Below are 16,460 nucleotides of genomic sequence, written 5' to 3' on the forward strand. Positions count from 1 at the left end.
GCCTTTTTTAATGTTACAGTTGACAGTTGTGTTTTCAAAAGATTATGCATCCTGCCAGCAGAGGGCAGGATATATATTCCCTTGTATTGTGTGTGTGTGTGTGTGTGTGATATATATATTTTATTTATTTATATAAATATAAAAGAGGATATATATAGGTTTATATAACAAGCCCTGTTATTTAATATTCAACAACGTAAAGCTTAACACTTTAAAATGATAAATACATTATCAAATTACTTAAGGTGGGTTACATTTTTCTTGTACTGTATCTAGTATCTTGTATCTAATTTTCCTCATGACATTATATTGTATAATATTATAAATTATTATATTATATTAAGTATATTGTGTTATAGCCTAATATAATATATTGTTATAAATAATTATTATTTATAATTCGATCATTTAATAATATATATATAGCTGTAGGTTAATAAATTAAAATGTTAATAATTAATCAATTAAAAGAAAAAAAAACATAAATAAATATGGGCCTATCAAATGTATGAAATATTGTATATTTTATATATGTACATTTAAAGTAGCCTTAAATCATTATAGTGGCTCACGTGTTTTACAATTTCTGAAAGATATTTTTGTGAGACTGACCTCATCTCCACCACCTCCCCCCTCCTCCATCCCACCTCTAATTGCCCATTTCTCCACGCTTTCTGCCTCTCTCTCTCTCTCTCTCTCTCTCTCTCTCTCTCTCTCTCTCTCTCTCTCTCTCTCTCTCTCTCTCTCTCTCTCTCTCTCTCTCTCTCTCTCTCTCTCTCTCTCTCTCTCTCTCTCTCTCTCTCTCTCTCTCTCTCTCTCTCTCTCTCTCTCTCTCACACACACACACACACAAACACCTGCGCAGAGCCGGTGAATCACGCCGACGCCGCTTCGCTCTCCAATCTCTCATCCATCCTGACAGTCAGATGGCCTCCATTTTAATCAGAAGACTCTCCGCAGTGGAAATAGGATTCATTGCCATCATCTGCAGCACGAGATTGCGTTTCGATTAATATTTCACAAGTTCCTTCATGCTCTGTGTGGATTGGCTGACTCTCTTTTGTCTCCTGGAGGTGAAATGATGCTCGAGTGATGCTGCGTCTCTGTTCCCACCCGCTGCTGAACAACATCACCAACATCGTCATCACCATCGCCGGTATGAGTCTGATCGAGGAGCCCAACATCACACATTAGGACTAACAAACCCGCAGATCTCAAGTAGCCTATTTAAAACGCGGAAGTTAATATTCTGGAGAAAGCCTCAGTGGCAGGTAGGGTTAGTTGTACGGTACTACGTATGCTGGTTAATGTTCGTTTGTTGATCAAGACATGCTATTAGTTCAACGCCAGTAAATGTGCATGCGTTATATGATTATTTTTCGTTTACGTGACTGCATGATTGCTTATAAGTATTAAATGTACGCAACAAGAAAAACAAGAAAAAACACATAACAAGAAAACATTTAAGTATATGAGTTTGAAAGGAAATGTTATAAATGCATCAATGAAATTGTTGTTGTTATAAAAAATAATTTAAATATAAGGACATGCTATAGAGATTTAAAATTACTTACAATAAAACACGTGTAATAATATCACATTTGTACTATACAAATGTGTAACAATAGTGATCTACAAGATTTAAAAATATATTAAAAAAAAAAATATACAGTCGGTCTTATTGTTATGCACATACACAAATAGCATTGTCTGGTGGTCTTTACAATTCAGTTTCAAAAAGCTTTGTGTGTTTGCACTGATTTATGTTCCAGTGATGCTGTAATAGTCATATAAACAGCAGGCTTTAGTGAGCCTGAGGTCTCCCAGGCAAGCATAGGCCACTGGTTGTGTGTGTGTGTGTGTGTGTGTTTTCATGTGCGTGTAATTGCAGCTTTTTATCACATCAGACACTTTTCTCCCAAAAGACCAAAATTAGAAAACATGACAATCCCACTTTCCATCAGGACTGTGAATAAACCACCCACACAAACAGACAGAAAAACAGAGACAAACACAAATACACAGATATACCATTTTACTAACAACTTTTTTGTTTAATTATACACTATTATATAGGCCCAGCAAGGTATATATCTGACAATAAGTTACTATTTTACTGTTGTGCACATACACACACACAGCCAGTTTGTTCCCAATGATGGTCATTTGTGCTACCTGCTCCATTCAGACTAATTCAAGTATTATCGATTTCTTTGTGTGTGTGTGTGTGTGTGTGTGTGTGTGTGTGCCCTAGCTGAGCCCTGCAAATCCTTAAATATGGCAGTCTAAGATATCCAGTCTCTATTGACAATAATCCGTCTCTGTAACATTACTAGAGTTTTGTGTTTTGAACACATGAGCACATCTCCACGCAGATCCGTCAATCTGTGAAAGATTCATGAGTCTATATATGGCCCAGACCAAAAAGGCAGATCATGATCCATCCTCGAGTAGGCGTGATTACTACTGCCAGACTATCAGAGCTAAATATAGAGCCTCGCCGGACTTCGCACCCTAACACCCTGTGTAAACACAGCAAACAGGATCAGACTCAGTCAGACAGATGTTACTGCTACTGTGGAGATGATGCAGCAGTGAAATATGGCATTGTAGATGAATCGATAGTGCAGGATGTTGGATATACTGTATGTGCAATGACAGCAAAAAGGTGGTTTTCAGCGCAGGTCACGTCACTCTTAAATAGATTGCTGCAGGGATGACGTATTTTTGTAGGCCAAAACACGGAAACAAGTTAGCATTGTAGCACTTCTGGTTCCATCGGTTCCAAGCTTAATATGCTTTTACGTTTTATTCCATGACATAAAATACATCAGTAATGGGACTAGGCTGTCAGGGATATATCATCACACCGAACTGGTGAACTCATCTACTCACTAGTCCACTTTTACAGCTTTGTTGTGTTTATAATCATGCATTTGCAAACTATTCTAACTCAAAATTTCAGGGATTTATTTATTTTTTTAAATTGAAGACGGAAAGAGTTGTTGGAAGCTTAAAGGTACGGTCGGGTGTTTTCGGAGAGGCTAGCAATAGTGAGCTAGCTTTAAAGATCCCGCCCTCCTTTCAAAACACATGATCTCGTACAGCAGGGAGCAAACAAAAGCGTCACGAGAGACAGCGCTAACCTCATGTCTCAAAGCACATTACATTACAATAATAATGAACATTAACAACTTAAAGAGCTCTGACCTGTATCACCTGACTGCTGCAGATTCATTTCGGCATTGATAGTGTTGCCATTGAAACATAAATTCGAGTCACGAATCGCTTCGAGTATAACGTCACAGGGTTTCCATCTCTTCCAAATGGTGTGAACGCAGCATAAGCTGGTTGCTTTGCTTCAGGAGGAACAGTAAAAGGAGGCTGTGGTTTCTGTTGCGGTGCTCAGTGACTGACGTCTGTCTAACTCTGCAGCGCATGAAACACACTGATGACGTGTGACGTCTGCGTGAGCAGGTGTGCAGAGGTATATAGAATACATATATTCTATCTATCTACCAGCAGCCATATCACCCTGTAGCCCAAGACTGGTTGCCCACTGAAGCTAAGCAGGGCTGAGCCTGGTTAGTACCTGGATGGGAGACCTTCTGAGAAAACCAGGTTGCTGCTGGAAGAGGTGTTAGTGAGGCCAGCAGGGGGTGCTCACCCTGTGGCCTGTGTGGGTCCTAATGCCCCAGTATAGTGACGGGGACACTATACTGTCAAAGAGCACCGTCCTTCGGATGAGACGTTAAACCGAGGTCCTGACTCTCTGTGGTCATTAAAAATCCCAGGATGTCTTTCGAAAGAGTAGGGGTGTAACCCCGGCATCCTGGCCAAATTGCCTGTCCTAATAATCCCCATATATATATATACACTGATTGGCTTCATCACTCTGTCTCCTCTCCACCTGTAAGCTGGTGTGTGGTGAGCGTTCTGGCGCACTATGGCTGCCGTCGCATCATCCAAGTGGATGCTGCACATAGGCAGGACATCGTACCATTGCCGAATTCAATGATTGGACGAACATTTTACGTTCTTACTCCTTCAACAGACAATATACATATAAATGCATTTAGACCACTTAGATTAGTGATTGCTATCAGGATGTGAAGAGGCTTTCAAATGAACAAAACATTTGAAGGTGAATGAAATTTTTAAGAATCTTCTGCTATAACCCAAACGCCAATGTCCTATTTGTTTTTTAGGAGTGAACCAGGGTGATGCTAACGTCCTATTTGTAGCACTCTATAAGTTAAGGCTGATTGTGTGATTTCTGAGCCAGTCGCTTTGCAAAAATAATAACTGTTTTCAAACAGGTTTCCTGAACACTCGCCCCATCTACCATGGGACAAGCAGACATAGGTTGAGACTGTTAAGATGGTCAGGGTGCTTTAAAACAGAGTTACTAATGCTTTGATAGCGGCCACAAAGACAAAAGCAAAAATCTTTGTTTAAGGTAATGCAACTATAATGAAAATCTATGGGACAGTGCATCAGGAAAAATGTTAAAATGCACAGTTTTGCAACAGGATTAGTATGATAAAATCACTTACTAGCATTGTCTTTTCAATGTAACATCTCCTTTTCTCCTGTCTTGACCATTTCAAGGCATTGAATTCTTCATTATACGCACAAAAATACTAGAAGTGGACTGTTTACCACCTACCAGAATTCGCCTCGATTAGTCATCCTACTGCTAAAAGGACAATTTAGACAGCTTTATAGATTGTACAGCACTTTTGGAAAAAAATGATATTTATTTTCACAAATAAATCACAGACTGCTAATTTATCGACTATCTTGCCCCATAGAATTACATTGAAAATGCATTACTGTAAACATAATGAAACAAATCAAATTGTTGCCTGTGGTAATCAACAGCATCTTTGGCAACGATCTTAACTGGTTTTGAACCTCAATCAGTCCGTTATTTGTACTTGGCTGAGTTTCTTATAAGGATCGTAAGCCTAAGTAGATCATAGAGACAGTTGGTGACAATGCGGGGAAAGCAGACCTGTATGTTTAGAATTACATGGACAGTCTCCTGTTTCTGGGTGGATTTGTATTTGTGTGGGCATTAGAGCTTATGTTTTATTGTGGATTAAATGCAACGCAAAGCTAGCCTAAATCTTCTTGCTTCCTTTATGATCACTTGCTTGTTTAGCTATTTTATAGCTGTTGAATTTGGACGTTCATTTAAGTCAAGTTAGATTCATATTTAAGTCTGCTTCTTGGGTTTGTGTGTTTTGGTAGAGCCCTTCTGATAACAGATCAGATGTTTGACTGTGTATTAAAACTGCCTCCAACAGCATGTTTGATGTGGAAAATGTTTTTCTTAAAAGGTTGAATTGCATGAAGTCACCAATGTAATCTAGTTAATTTCCGCCTGTTAATTGGGTGCTTAATGCATAATGGGGGAAGTGAATGAAAGGCTAGGGTCAAATTAACATTAAGCAATAATCAGCTGTAAAATAAAGCTGTTATTCTCTTGGTGGGAGCAAATTACTTCAAAATCTAGAGAATGTCTTGAGAGAATGTTATAAAACTTTCAGCCCATTGGTAAAATGTGTTAATTAGGTCTATTTTGGTTTTATCAGTGTCTGTCTCTCTGTCTTTTTTGCAGAAATAATACATAGGCACAAATGAAACTCTTCAACTGATTATAAGGAACTGAGGAACATTGTTACCACACACACACACACACGCACACATTGACTTATTATTTAACACACACACACACACACACACAATGGCACTGGACAACACCGCCTTCTCCTCGTGCCCCGAATCCCTGTCCCTCCCAGTTCCAGAGAAAGGGGAGGAGCCTGTGGAGGAGGCCCCAAAGGATGCTCCGCCCACTGATGTGCAGAACGCATCTGAGGAGCTGGGAAATGTGGTAACCACGGAGATGGCCCCTCCCACACAGCCATCATCCAATAACAAAATGACCTTCCAGGCCAAGATGGCTGCAAGGGAGGCGCAGGCCAATCAGCCGCAGAAGAAGGTTCAGGGGTCGGGGCAAGAGTGGAGCAAGTTTGGATGGGGTAAGGACTCAATCATTAGATGCTGTAGGAGTGCAGTTGGTGGTTGTCAAAGAGTTTTGTTCTCTATACATGCATGATGAAACAGACAGAGCTACTCTAACACCTCTACAGGAACAGCATGTCGGTGTTCTTCCACTTGTTCATTTAGACATTTTTTTTTTTTTTTTACTTTTTGGATGTCTTACTTTTCGGATCTATTTTAAAAAATGGATTGCGGTAAGCTGCAAACAGTGTTTGCCTACTTTTTGTGTCCTTTTTTTACTCACTGTCACTTGCTCCAATTTCTCTCTCTTTCTCGCTGTCTCTCCAGCACGCAACAAGCGTAAGAGGCAGCGCTATGTGGAGAAGAACGGCCGCTGTAATGTGCAGCACGGTAACATGCGCGAGACCTACCGCTACCTGACGGATATCTTCACCACCCTGGTGGATCTGAACTGGCGCTGCTCTCTGTTTGTCTTCGTCATGGCGTATGCAGTGACCTGGCTCTTCTTTGGAGCAATATGGTACCTCATTGCATACTGCAGGTATGAATAACACACACAAACACACATTTTTATACCTTTTAAATCCTAAGGGGCCATTCACACAGAACGCATTTTTTCCATTCCACTGCGCTTCTTTTCCATTGTTTTTCAATGTAAACACGTGCTAGATGGATGTCTTTAACCATTGCGCTTGTGTCCTACATATTTATGTACTTAATCTAAATACCCTGCAGTTGTACTTATTGTATACTAAATTGATATACTTAAAGTCTGCTAAATTGGAACAACTAACAATGTACTTAGTTATCCAAAAGTAGTGCTGAGGTTTAACTAAAGATATACTTATGTATCTTTATATATATATTTGATTGTGCTAAAGTGGAACTATTGCAAGTATACTTTAAATACACTTTTAATATCTTGCATTTAAAGACTGATATTATACAGAGATCATACTATCCTTACTAATAGTGATATTAAGACACATTTATGGCATAATATTAAGAAATGTGCATTGTGCAATAAGGAAGTACTCCAAATAAGGTTTGATTATAATATTTATATCAGTAAGTCTCAAGCGATGTCAGTAAAAATTTTAATAGATTTTAAATACATTTTGGTATACGTTTTTCTCTCTAGAGTAGACCTTGCACTCTTTTTCTTACCACTGACCTACGTCTCACGTTTTTAACCACAAAAACACGTTCTGTGTTAAGCTGGCCTAAGACTCTTCTTAAGACAACAGACAGATTTATTATACTGGCCATCATATCAGGTCAGCGTTGTTACCGTTAACTAAAAATAAAAAATATTTTCATTAATAAAAAAAAAAAAAGCTGAAACAAAACCACATAACAAAATGACTAACACTAAAATTGAAATGAAAACCAAATAAATAAATAAAAAGCTAATTCAAAATATAAACAAAAACGATAAATAATTTAAAAATAATGCTGTAAGGTAGCAACCAAAATTTAAAAATGAATATCGTTTTTTGATATCGGCAAAAATAAATGAATTCTTCCCTGACATAGGCTTCTCAATCAAGTGTTTGTATATCAACATTCAATGTACTGCTCACGTATCATGTGCATTTGTGTTGTCCACGCACTGTCACGTTCATCCACACTTGATATGAACACAAGTAATGTGTGTGGGTGGACACTTGAGAACAAGCGCTTCTCCTTGTGCTGTAAGATGCAAGAGCCAATTTACTAAAAGAGACTGTGATTTAAAAAAAGCCAAGGACACATTTTCATAAACAAAACATCTCCTTCGCTCGCAATCCCTTTCTCTTTCTTATGGCAGGGGTGATCTGGATCATTTGGAGGATGAGGCATGGACTCCATGTGTCAATAATGTTAATGGATTCATCTCTGCGTTCCTTTTCTCCATTGAAACGGAGACGACCATTGGCTACGGATACCGTGTCATCACTGACCAGTGTCCAGTGGGCACCATGTTACTCCTGCTACAGGCCATCCTGGGATCTATGGTCAATGCATTCATGGTAAGAACAAAATACATGTTTTTTTTTTGGTATAAAATCAATATTTTGTCTATTTTATAAACATTTTAATGCTGATTCTGATTTTTATAAATATATATATATAAAGATTAGTGTTTTGTTCTTCCCTCATATTTAAAATATTTTCCTCATATTTTGATAGTTTAATTGAACATTAAAAATATAAATAAATAAAAAAACTAAAATATGCTAAATATACCCTCCAGAGGATATTACATATACTGTAAGTGTGTATATACTATTTGGACTCTTTTTGTAGAAAGTCCAACTTGATTCCCATGCTTGATGTGTTCTGAGGAGTGTTTTTTCAGCGCACATGGCTTTCGTTTGTTGATCTGTGCTCTACTGAGTTATATCATCCATAACCAAGAGCAAATGAGTCATGCGTTTTGGACGACAGATGTGTGTACCCTATCCCTCTGTTTCTGTCTTTTCTCCTTTTCTAATTCTGTCTCTTTTGCCAATTTCATTCCCCTTCTCAGTCTCTTTTCTGGCCTAATTTTATGTGTTTTTTGCGGCTGTGATGAGTTCATTTATATCTCTAATGTCCTGGTTTAAATGTTGCCCCCAGGGGCTGTTTCTCACACACGCACACACGCGCACGCACGCACACACACACACACACACACACACACACACACACACACACACACACACACACACACACACACACACACACACACACACACACACACACACACACACACACACACACACACACACACACACACACACACACACACACACACACACACACACACACACACACTCTCTCTGTCCAAATGCCAAGTCCTAGTATCTGCATTCCTGAACTCAGAATAAACTTTTGTTCTTATGTCTCACTTTCTTTTAATTAGTGGGGTATTTTGCGAAGACTTGCATTACTACAACGATTGCTCATATTTGGGATTACAGAGTTGTTCCGTAGCATGGAATTTAAGCACATAATTCATTCCCCTCCCTTATAGTGCTACAGATATAAATGATACCTCAAATTATGGGTGACCAGGTTTTTACAAATTGTGGGTGACCAGGTTTTTACTTGCCACATGATAAAATGGCAAAAAAAAATCCCATAGGTTTAGTAACTTTTGACTTCGTCCATTAAGAAACCATCTAGCTTAAATCGTAACAATACCCTAGTAACCACCTACAACATCTTTGCTGCATGATTTTTTGCAATATAATAAGAACATTATATAGTAATATATACTCACACATTATATAACATTATATTGTTAAAAAACATGTTCATCTTAGCGTTGTGGCTGGATTCTTTTGGACAGACTAAAACTAAAATTATATTTTAAAAAATGATTTACATAAATGTAAATATTAGGTTAAAAACTTAAACTAAAAAAACTACTTAAATGAAAATTAGAAACTTTGCCTTGGCAGCTGACTGAAATATTAAAGGGATACTCCACTTTTTTTGGAAATAGGCTCATTTTACAACTCCCCCAGAGTTAAACTGTTGAGTTTTACCGTTTTTGAATCCATTCAGCCGATCTCTGTTTCTGGCGGTACCACTTTTAGCATAGCTTAGCATACATCATTGAAGTGGAGAAGACCATTAGCATTTCTAAAAAAAAAAATTACCAAAGAGTTTCGATATTTTTCCTATTTAAAACTTGACTATACTCTCATTCCTGCATAATAATCAAGAAACTTTACTGCCGTACCATGAGAGCAGCAGGCGTAATGATATGACGCAGCGCCTGAAAATAGGCTACCTTCCGTCAACACAACGGAACTATTTTCAGGCGCTGCGTCATATCATTACGCCTGCTGCTCTCATGGTACGGCAGTGAAGTTTCTTGATTATTACGCAGGAATGAGAGTATAGTTCCTAGCCATATCAGCCTAGAAAATCGCAACTTTACATTTTCCGTCGGTCTTAGTGCACGATGTAACTACAGAAGAGTCAAGTTTTAAATAGGAAAAATATCGAAACTCTTTGGTCATTTTTTTTTTTAGAAATGCTAATGGTCTTGTACACTTCAATGATGTATGCTAAGCTATGCTAAAAGTGGTACCCCCAGAACCGGAGTTTGGCTGAATGGATTCAAAAACGGTAAAACTCAACAGTTTAACTCTGGGGGAGTTGTAAAATGAGCCTATTTCCAAAAAAGTGGAGTATCCCTTTAAGTTGAATCTGAAGTAGAAAAAAAATACGTTTTTAGAAAAAAAGTAAAAACTAATAAAAATATAAAAAATATCATCACATAACAAAATCACTAGAACTTAAAAAAAATTATTATAGTGAAATTATAAAAATTAAAGCTCAATTTAAATATTAATAAATACTATAAGTAAGGGATAATCCACGGTTAGCTGTACATTTAACAATTTTGCACGACGTGGGTAAAATAAACGGCCGACGCGACTTGGAGTCCATTCAAATGGTTTAATGCACAGCTAGCCATGGATTATACTTCTTATTATCATGGTCTTTTGCCAGCATTGACAAGTTAAACCTGTTATTGATGTTTGCTGCACTTAATTTGATTGGAGGGGATAAAATTTTGGTTCTTTCATCAATTACGGCTCATTAGATCTAGCATTCTGTCAGAATCTCAGACACAGAGATAAAGTAGTGCAGCAAGGTTACATAATTGAAGTATAACATTTATTTGAATGAATTAGCCTATTAAGAAAGAGATGCGTGTGTGTATTACCTGCATCTGTGCAGTGTCTCTCTATTAGCAATGAAGCTGTGAGTTTAACTAATTCAAAAACAGCAACGTTACAACCTCCTTGCTGAATAATATAATGTAGCAATTCAGTATCAAAGTTAATTTAATAATAAAAGTAGCGGGGCAGTGTTGACAACAAGTTTTTGTGCTCCTGTTTTTGTGTGTCTGCGCGATCTCCGATCTCTGTGCAAGTGACACAGGGTGCGTCTCAATCACCTCCCTAGTTCAGAAGTCAGGGCACTGATCAGGGAATCGGCCATTTTAAGGGCTGTCTCAATCACAAAATCCTTCCAGGGCACTGAAACCTTCACTCCCTTAAAACTCCCACAATGCACCGTAAAAAACAGGGAGCATCGATGCTCATTATGTTCCCTAAATGGAAGTTCTTAAGTGCGAAACTTAAATCATGTGAGCCAACTCACTACACATAATGACACGCAATAGATGTTTTTTAAAGAGGTGGTATAATGCCCTTTTCACAAGATGTAAAATAAATCTTTGATGCCCCCAGAGTGTGTATGTGAAGTTTTAGCTCAAAATAACACACAGATATTTGTATATAGCATGTTAAAATTGTCACATTTTGAGGGTGAGCAAAAATCCACAGTTTTTGTGTCTGTCCCTTTAAATGCAAATGAGCTGCTGCTCCTGGCACAGAGGGCGGAGCTACAACAGCTTGTGTGCTTTTACCTCACACACATGCACTGAAAATTTTAAAAACTTTTAGCTTTTTATGTTCAAACCGGAGTCAGACAAAGATGGAGAGACTCAAGAAGAAGTGACAACATGTAGAATGCAACAGGACATTTCTGAATGGTTAGTTGATGGATTTATGTAGCTTATGTGTAGTTATCTTCTAGTCATTGATTAGCATATTCTGTCATGATAATCTATAAATCACGTTCCCGGGGGAGGGGTTTATGTCAATTTTAGGGTTCGTGATGTCACTTACCCGGGAGGAATGTCGTGTAGTCCCTACCAGCCGTTTGTTGTAGTCCTTAAAAAACGATTTCTGTAAAAGAAAATATCTCCCTTTGCTTTGAACTTTGAGCGTCGTAACTTTGCAGATGTTGTTTATGCTCAAACAGCAAAATTAGACACTAACTAAAGTTAGAAAAGTGAAATCATACTCAACCACCCCTTTAAAATACAAACCATTATTTAAACATATCACTAGACCGGTAATGAACTAGCCTGGTTAAAACCAGACCATTCTCAGTTGTAACTCAGTTATGGTCTGGCAAAGCGTCATAGACAAATCATTTCCAGAGGGGCGTCACCAACGGACGTCGCGGATAGACCTAAACCCGAATCAGAGCGATGAAGGAGATGACGTATGCAGAGCGGCGGAGAAACATCTCCGAGTGTTGTTCTTTGCTCGGTTTTTAACAAAAAGGAAACGTTCAAATCGCTTAAAACAGACGCGATAGCTGATTCGAACGAGTGATGTTCGACGGCGGCATCCATCTTTGTAATGTAGGCTAAAATCTGCTTCAAAATCCCAGCGCTGTCGTCATCGTGTAAAGCCCGCCCCAACGTTTCTGATTGGTGCCTCGATTTCGACGGATTGGAAATGGGCTTGAATGAGCCTCTTTACCAGACTAACTTTCAGAGCAAATCTAAATTTGCCGGAAGTTGTCTGGGTTTTCCCAGGCTGGTAATGAACATAATCTAGCTAACATTTATAATTTATTTACTGCTGAAATGTTGCACGTGTATGTAACAAGCAAAGTATGTATCATAATGTACTTTAAATAACATTAAAACATAATGTCAGCTCTGCTGACGTTCATAAATACCAGTAGTGATGTTGTACACTGAGGACGTTGTCATGTCGCCGGAAATAATGTCATCAGTGTCCCAATGTTTAGTGAGCCGGTGCCCTGTCCCTGTACTGTCCTTACCAGTGCCCGAATTCGTGAACACGATATACTGATTCACAACCTAGGGAGCTGATTGAGATGCACCCATAATGTGTGTGTGTGTTTCAATGAAAGCAGCGCATCATTATAGATCGCACGCCTTATTGCACACCTTCCAGCCAATTAGAATAGAGTATTCAGACAGACCATGGTATAATAGTATATAAATGACTCTGAGAATAACACTGAGCACCGCTTACATTTTCTAAAATGTAAAAACAACATCATTTTCTTCCTTTTTCTCGCTCTCTCACTAGGTTGGTTGTATGTTTGTGAAGATCTCCCAGCCGAATAAGCGTGCCGAGACATTGGTGTTCTCTCGTAATGCTGTCATCTCACTGCGGGATGACAAGCTCTGTTTGATGTTCCGCGTCGGGGACTTGAGATCCTCCCACATTGTGGGCGCTAACATGAGAGCCAAACTTATCAAATCCAAACAGACACAAGAGGGTAAGTCAGCATTCAACACCTTCATCTGCGCCCTCACATAGACCTAGTTAATTGGTGATGAAGTGGCGCCACCTGGTGGTTATATTGTACAATGAGTGTGTTATGATTTCTTTTTTTAACCGGTTACTTCTCTTTCTCTTTAGGTGAGTTCATTCCACTGGATCAGACGGATATCAGTGTAGGTTTCGAGACGGGAGACGATCGTCTCTTCCTGGTGTCTCCACTGGTGATCTCTCACGAGATCGATGTTCGCTCTCCGTTCTGGGACATGTCACATGCTCAGCTGGAGAAAGAGGACTTTGAGGTTGTTGTCATCTTGGAGGGGATGGTGGAAGCTACAGGTGCATACATACTAAATATATCATGTAAAATGAGTTGTATTGATTTGTGTTTAGTAATCGCTGGACATATTCTGATCTACAGGTATGACCTGTCAGGCACGGAGCTCCTACTTGGCTGAAGAGCTCTTATGGGGTCACAGGTTTAGTCCCATGATGACGCTAGCCGAGGGATTCTTCGATGTGGATTATGGGGCCTTTCACCACACGTTTGAGGTATGTGGCGTACAATCGGATTTTCTGATTGGTTAATTGCAGTTCTGTGGTCAAATATTTGTATATACTCTTTTAAAAATAAAGCTTCATTATTGGCATCTATGGTTCCACGAAGAACCTTTACCATCCATGGAACCTTTTTGATACACAAAAGGGTCTTTATAGTGGCTCTTTAGTTCAGACTATAGTTGCTACGTACAGACTGCAGGCATAAGTGGCCCAAACCGTATTTTTTTTTTTCAGATCTGCTTTTTTCATAACATTGTGAACAGCACAAACCACATGGAATCTGATCTTCGCAATTCTGACTGTCCTAAATTAGATACAGGATGTTTTGCAATGCGACCTCGGTACGAACAGTAATATCAGAATTCATGGCATGCGACTTTAACATCACTCTAGTCTAGATCAACGTTCGTCACTCCAAAGATTTTAAAAACCGGCAGTTCTTTGGTCACTCTGTGAATATGGAAGGACGGCGTTGAATAAGCTAGTCAGTGAGGCATAATGAGCTGATATAATCATAAGTATTACAGTGACAGTTCTATACTAGCAAATCTTGAGGAAAAAGTGTATGAGAAAAACTTTCTTCTCTTTCTCCTCAAGATGTTTTTTTGCAGTGATTTGCTACATTCTTAAGGCCATTGCACACTGAAGTCCGAAATTTTTGCATGCGTTTTTCGTATTCGTGATTCGGTGGCTCTGAATTGTCAAAACACCATTCAAACTCCATTCAAACTGCTTGCTACGGATGCGAAAAACGCAGAAAATCGAACCCGATCCGATTTTTTTAATCACGGACGAAAGTTTCGGAGGCAGTGTGCAAGCGTGAGGACTTAACGTGAGGTCGAATTTTTTTTTTTTTTTTTTACGTGCGAAAATTTCGGATGCGAATTTAGGACTCAGTGTGCAATGGCCTTTAGGCTAACTCAAATCAATATTTAATTTGCATTAATTTATTCATTTGTATTTATTCATAAAAAGACAATCACCATATGTATGTCTGATTTTGCATAATCTCTCATAGTTTTTACCTAAATCCCTTACAAAGTTTTCAACTTAATGTTATGTCTATAGGCTCTATAATAAACATCTTTCTGTGCAAGGCTGACCTGCACTTTATTATAGAGCAGAATCAGAGATTTCGAAATACAATTCTGATTGAAAATTGCTTTAGGTGTTGCTGTAGTTCTGGAGGAGTCATGAATGTACATCGCAGGGAAAAGAAATCGAACTACTTACGCAATCACATTCTTATTTTCTATCCTTCAGCCAAACAGCACTTTTGTATAAATGCTACAAAGAGTTTAAAAAAAATATTATATTTTTAGATATTTCGTTAATATTTAATTGTATTTATTTAATATTTACATTTAGATCATGTATGTGGGATAAAATGTGTTTGTGTGAAATACAAAATACTTGTAAAATGTATGCAAACAGACAGATGCAATCAAATTTAGCAGGATTGATCTGTTTTAGCTGTCGTTCACAGTATGAGGATCTTGATAAATGACCTTGTACCTCTAGTATTAAGTACACTAAAGCCGGGTGTACACTGTACGATTTATATAATAGTCCTTTTTGATTGTTGCTTGTCAGACTGTACGAACATGATCCTCGCTGTAAGCCGTGTCACACTGTGGGATCTCAGTTGTCATTAATGTCAGACCGCACGGCAGTCAAGACACGTTAAAAACACACGCGCGCAAGAAGACCCGTCCAGAGTTTCGCATTATCGGTCCATGACACGTTCAGTGACGTGAGCTGCATTTACATGCGGGATAGAAATATTGGCTATCAAACATAAACAATCTCTACCATCTTGGCTTCTCTTGAAAAGAAAACTAAGAAGACGGTGTGTGTGGAGCAAGTGGTGGTTTTTTGTTGTCTCACTAATTGCGTCATCAGGTTCTGTGCTCCTATTAGTTTTTGATTTGACTGTTGTCGTAGGCGAAGCCACACTATAGGACTGCGCGTCAAATCTTCTGACACTTCCAGAATTTCGCCAGAGGTAAAATTTGATCACGACGGTCATTAATCGGCTGTCGGCGAACATGTCAAACTAACGATCAAAGACTTCAGATTTTGGCCTTGGATCCGAGAAATCTTTTATGGCCAAAATTTGGCCAAAATCGCACAGTGTGAACAACCCTGCTTTACTAAAGTTGTTCGTATTCATTATCTTTCAAAGGTGGACACGCCCTCCTGTTCGGCGAGAGAGCTGGCGTTGGCTGCCGCCCGTTTGGATGCTCATCTCTATTGGTCGATCTCCAGTCGGCTTGATGAAGAGAAATGGGAGGATCCTAATGTGACTGAACCGACGGGGAAGTCCACGGATTCAGAATCTATCATAGAGGGAGACAGGCCAACATTTACTGTTGGCGGAGTTACACACACCCAGGACCAATCCGTTGTAGGGGAGCAGAACGGCAGTGTCGCCACTGACCAATCAGAGTCTGAGGCTTAAAAGGATGCAAGAATGTGAAAGGTACGGAAAATGTTCGAAGAAGTCCACAGTTTGTGTAAATTTAACTTTAGACTGGGTTGTCCGGCGATCCAAGCCTTCTACTTCGAGTTAGATTTTGAACTGTATAGTCGCTAATGCCTAGCATAGAATACTTTCCCCAAGGGGGAAATCCTAGCATCTCCTTGCTGTGTTTTCAGTCAGATTTAATCTTACCCTCTGATGTTTTATGACAACACTGCCTTTGAATTCACGCCGTAGCTCTGTTTCCAACTCTAGTGAGCAGCCTCGCTGTCTTTTGTGTTCACACC

At 38.9% G+C, this 16,460-nt stretch overlaps 1 protein-coding gene across 2 annotated transcripts; it reads left to right on the top strand.

Moving 5' to 3' along the window:
* The first annotated feature begins 811 nt into the window (after nt 1–811).
* Nucleotides 812–16,457, top strand: kcnj9 (potassium inwardly rectifying channel subfamily J member 9). 2 transcript variants are annotated; one of them, XM_056253453.1, is made up of 8 exons: nt 812–1,156; nt 5,627–6,047; nt 6,358–6,571; nt 7,841–8,042; nt 12,936–13,128; nt 13,272–13,469; nt 13,552–13,682; nt 15,877–16,457. In XM_056253453.1, exons 2-8 carry the CDS (start codon nt 5,753–5,755, stop codon nt 16,150–16,152), a joined length of 1,509 nt encoding a protein of 502 aa, XP_056109428.1. In that variant the 5' UTR covers nt 812–1,156; nt 5,627–5,752; the 3' UTR covers nt 16,153–16,457. The 2 variants fall into 2 exon arrangements, with proteins under 2 accessions (XP_056109428.1, XP_056109429.1); XM_056253454.1 differs by lacking the exon at nt 812–1,156 and adding an exon at nt 1,164–1,271.
* Nucleotides 16,458–16,460: the final 3 nt, after the last annotated feature.

The sequence above is a fragment of the Rhinichthys klamathensis genome, unplaced genomic scaffold, assembly GCF_029890125.1.
Source record: "Rhinichthys klamathensis goyatoka isolate OS25496 unplaced genomic scaffold, OSU_Roscu_1.1 h1tg000105l_1, whole genome shotgun sequence".
Classification (NCBI taxonomy): Eukaryota; Metazoa; Chordata; class Actinopteri; order Cypriniformes; family Leuciscidae; genus Rhinichthys; species Rhinichthys klamathensis.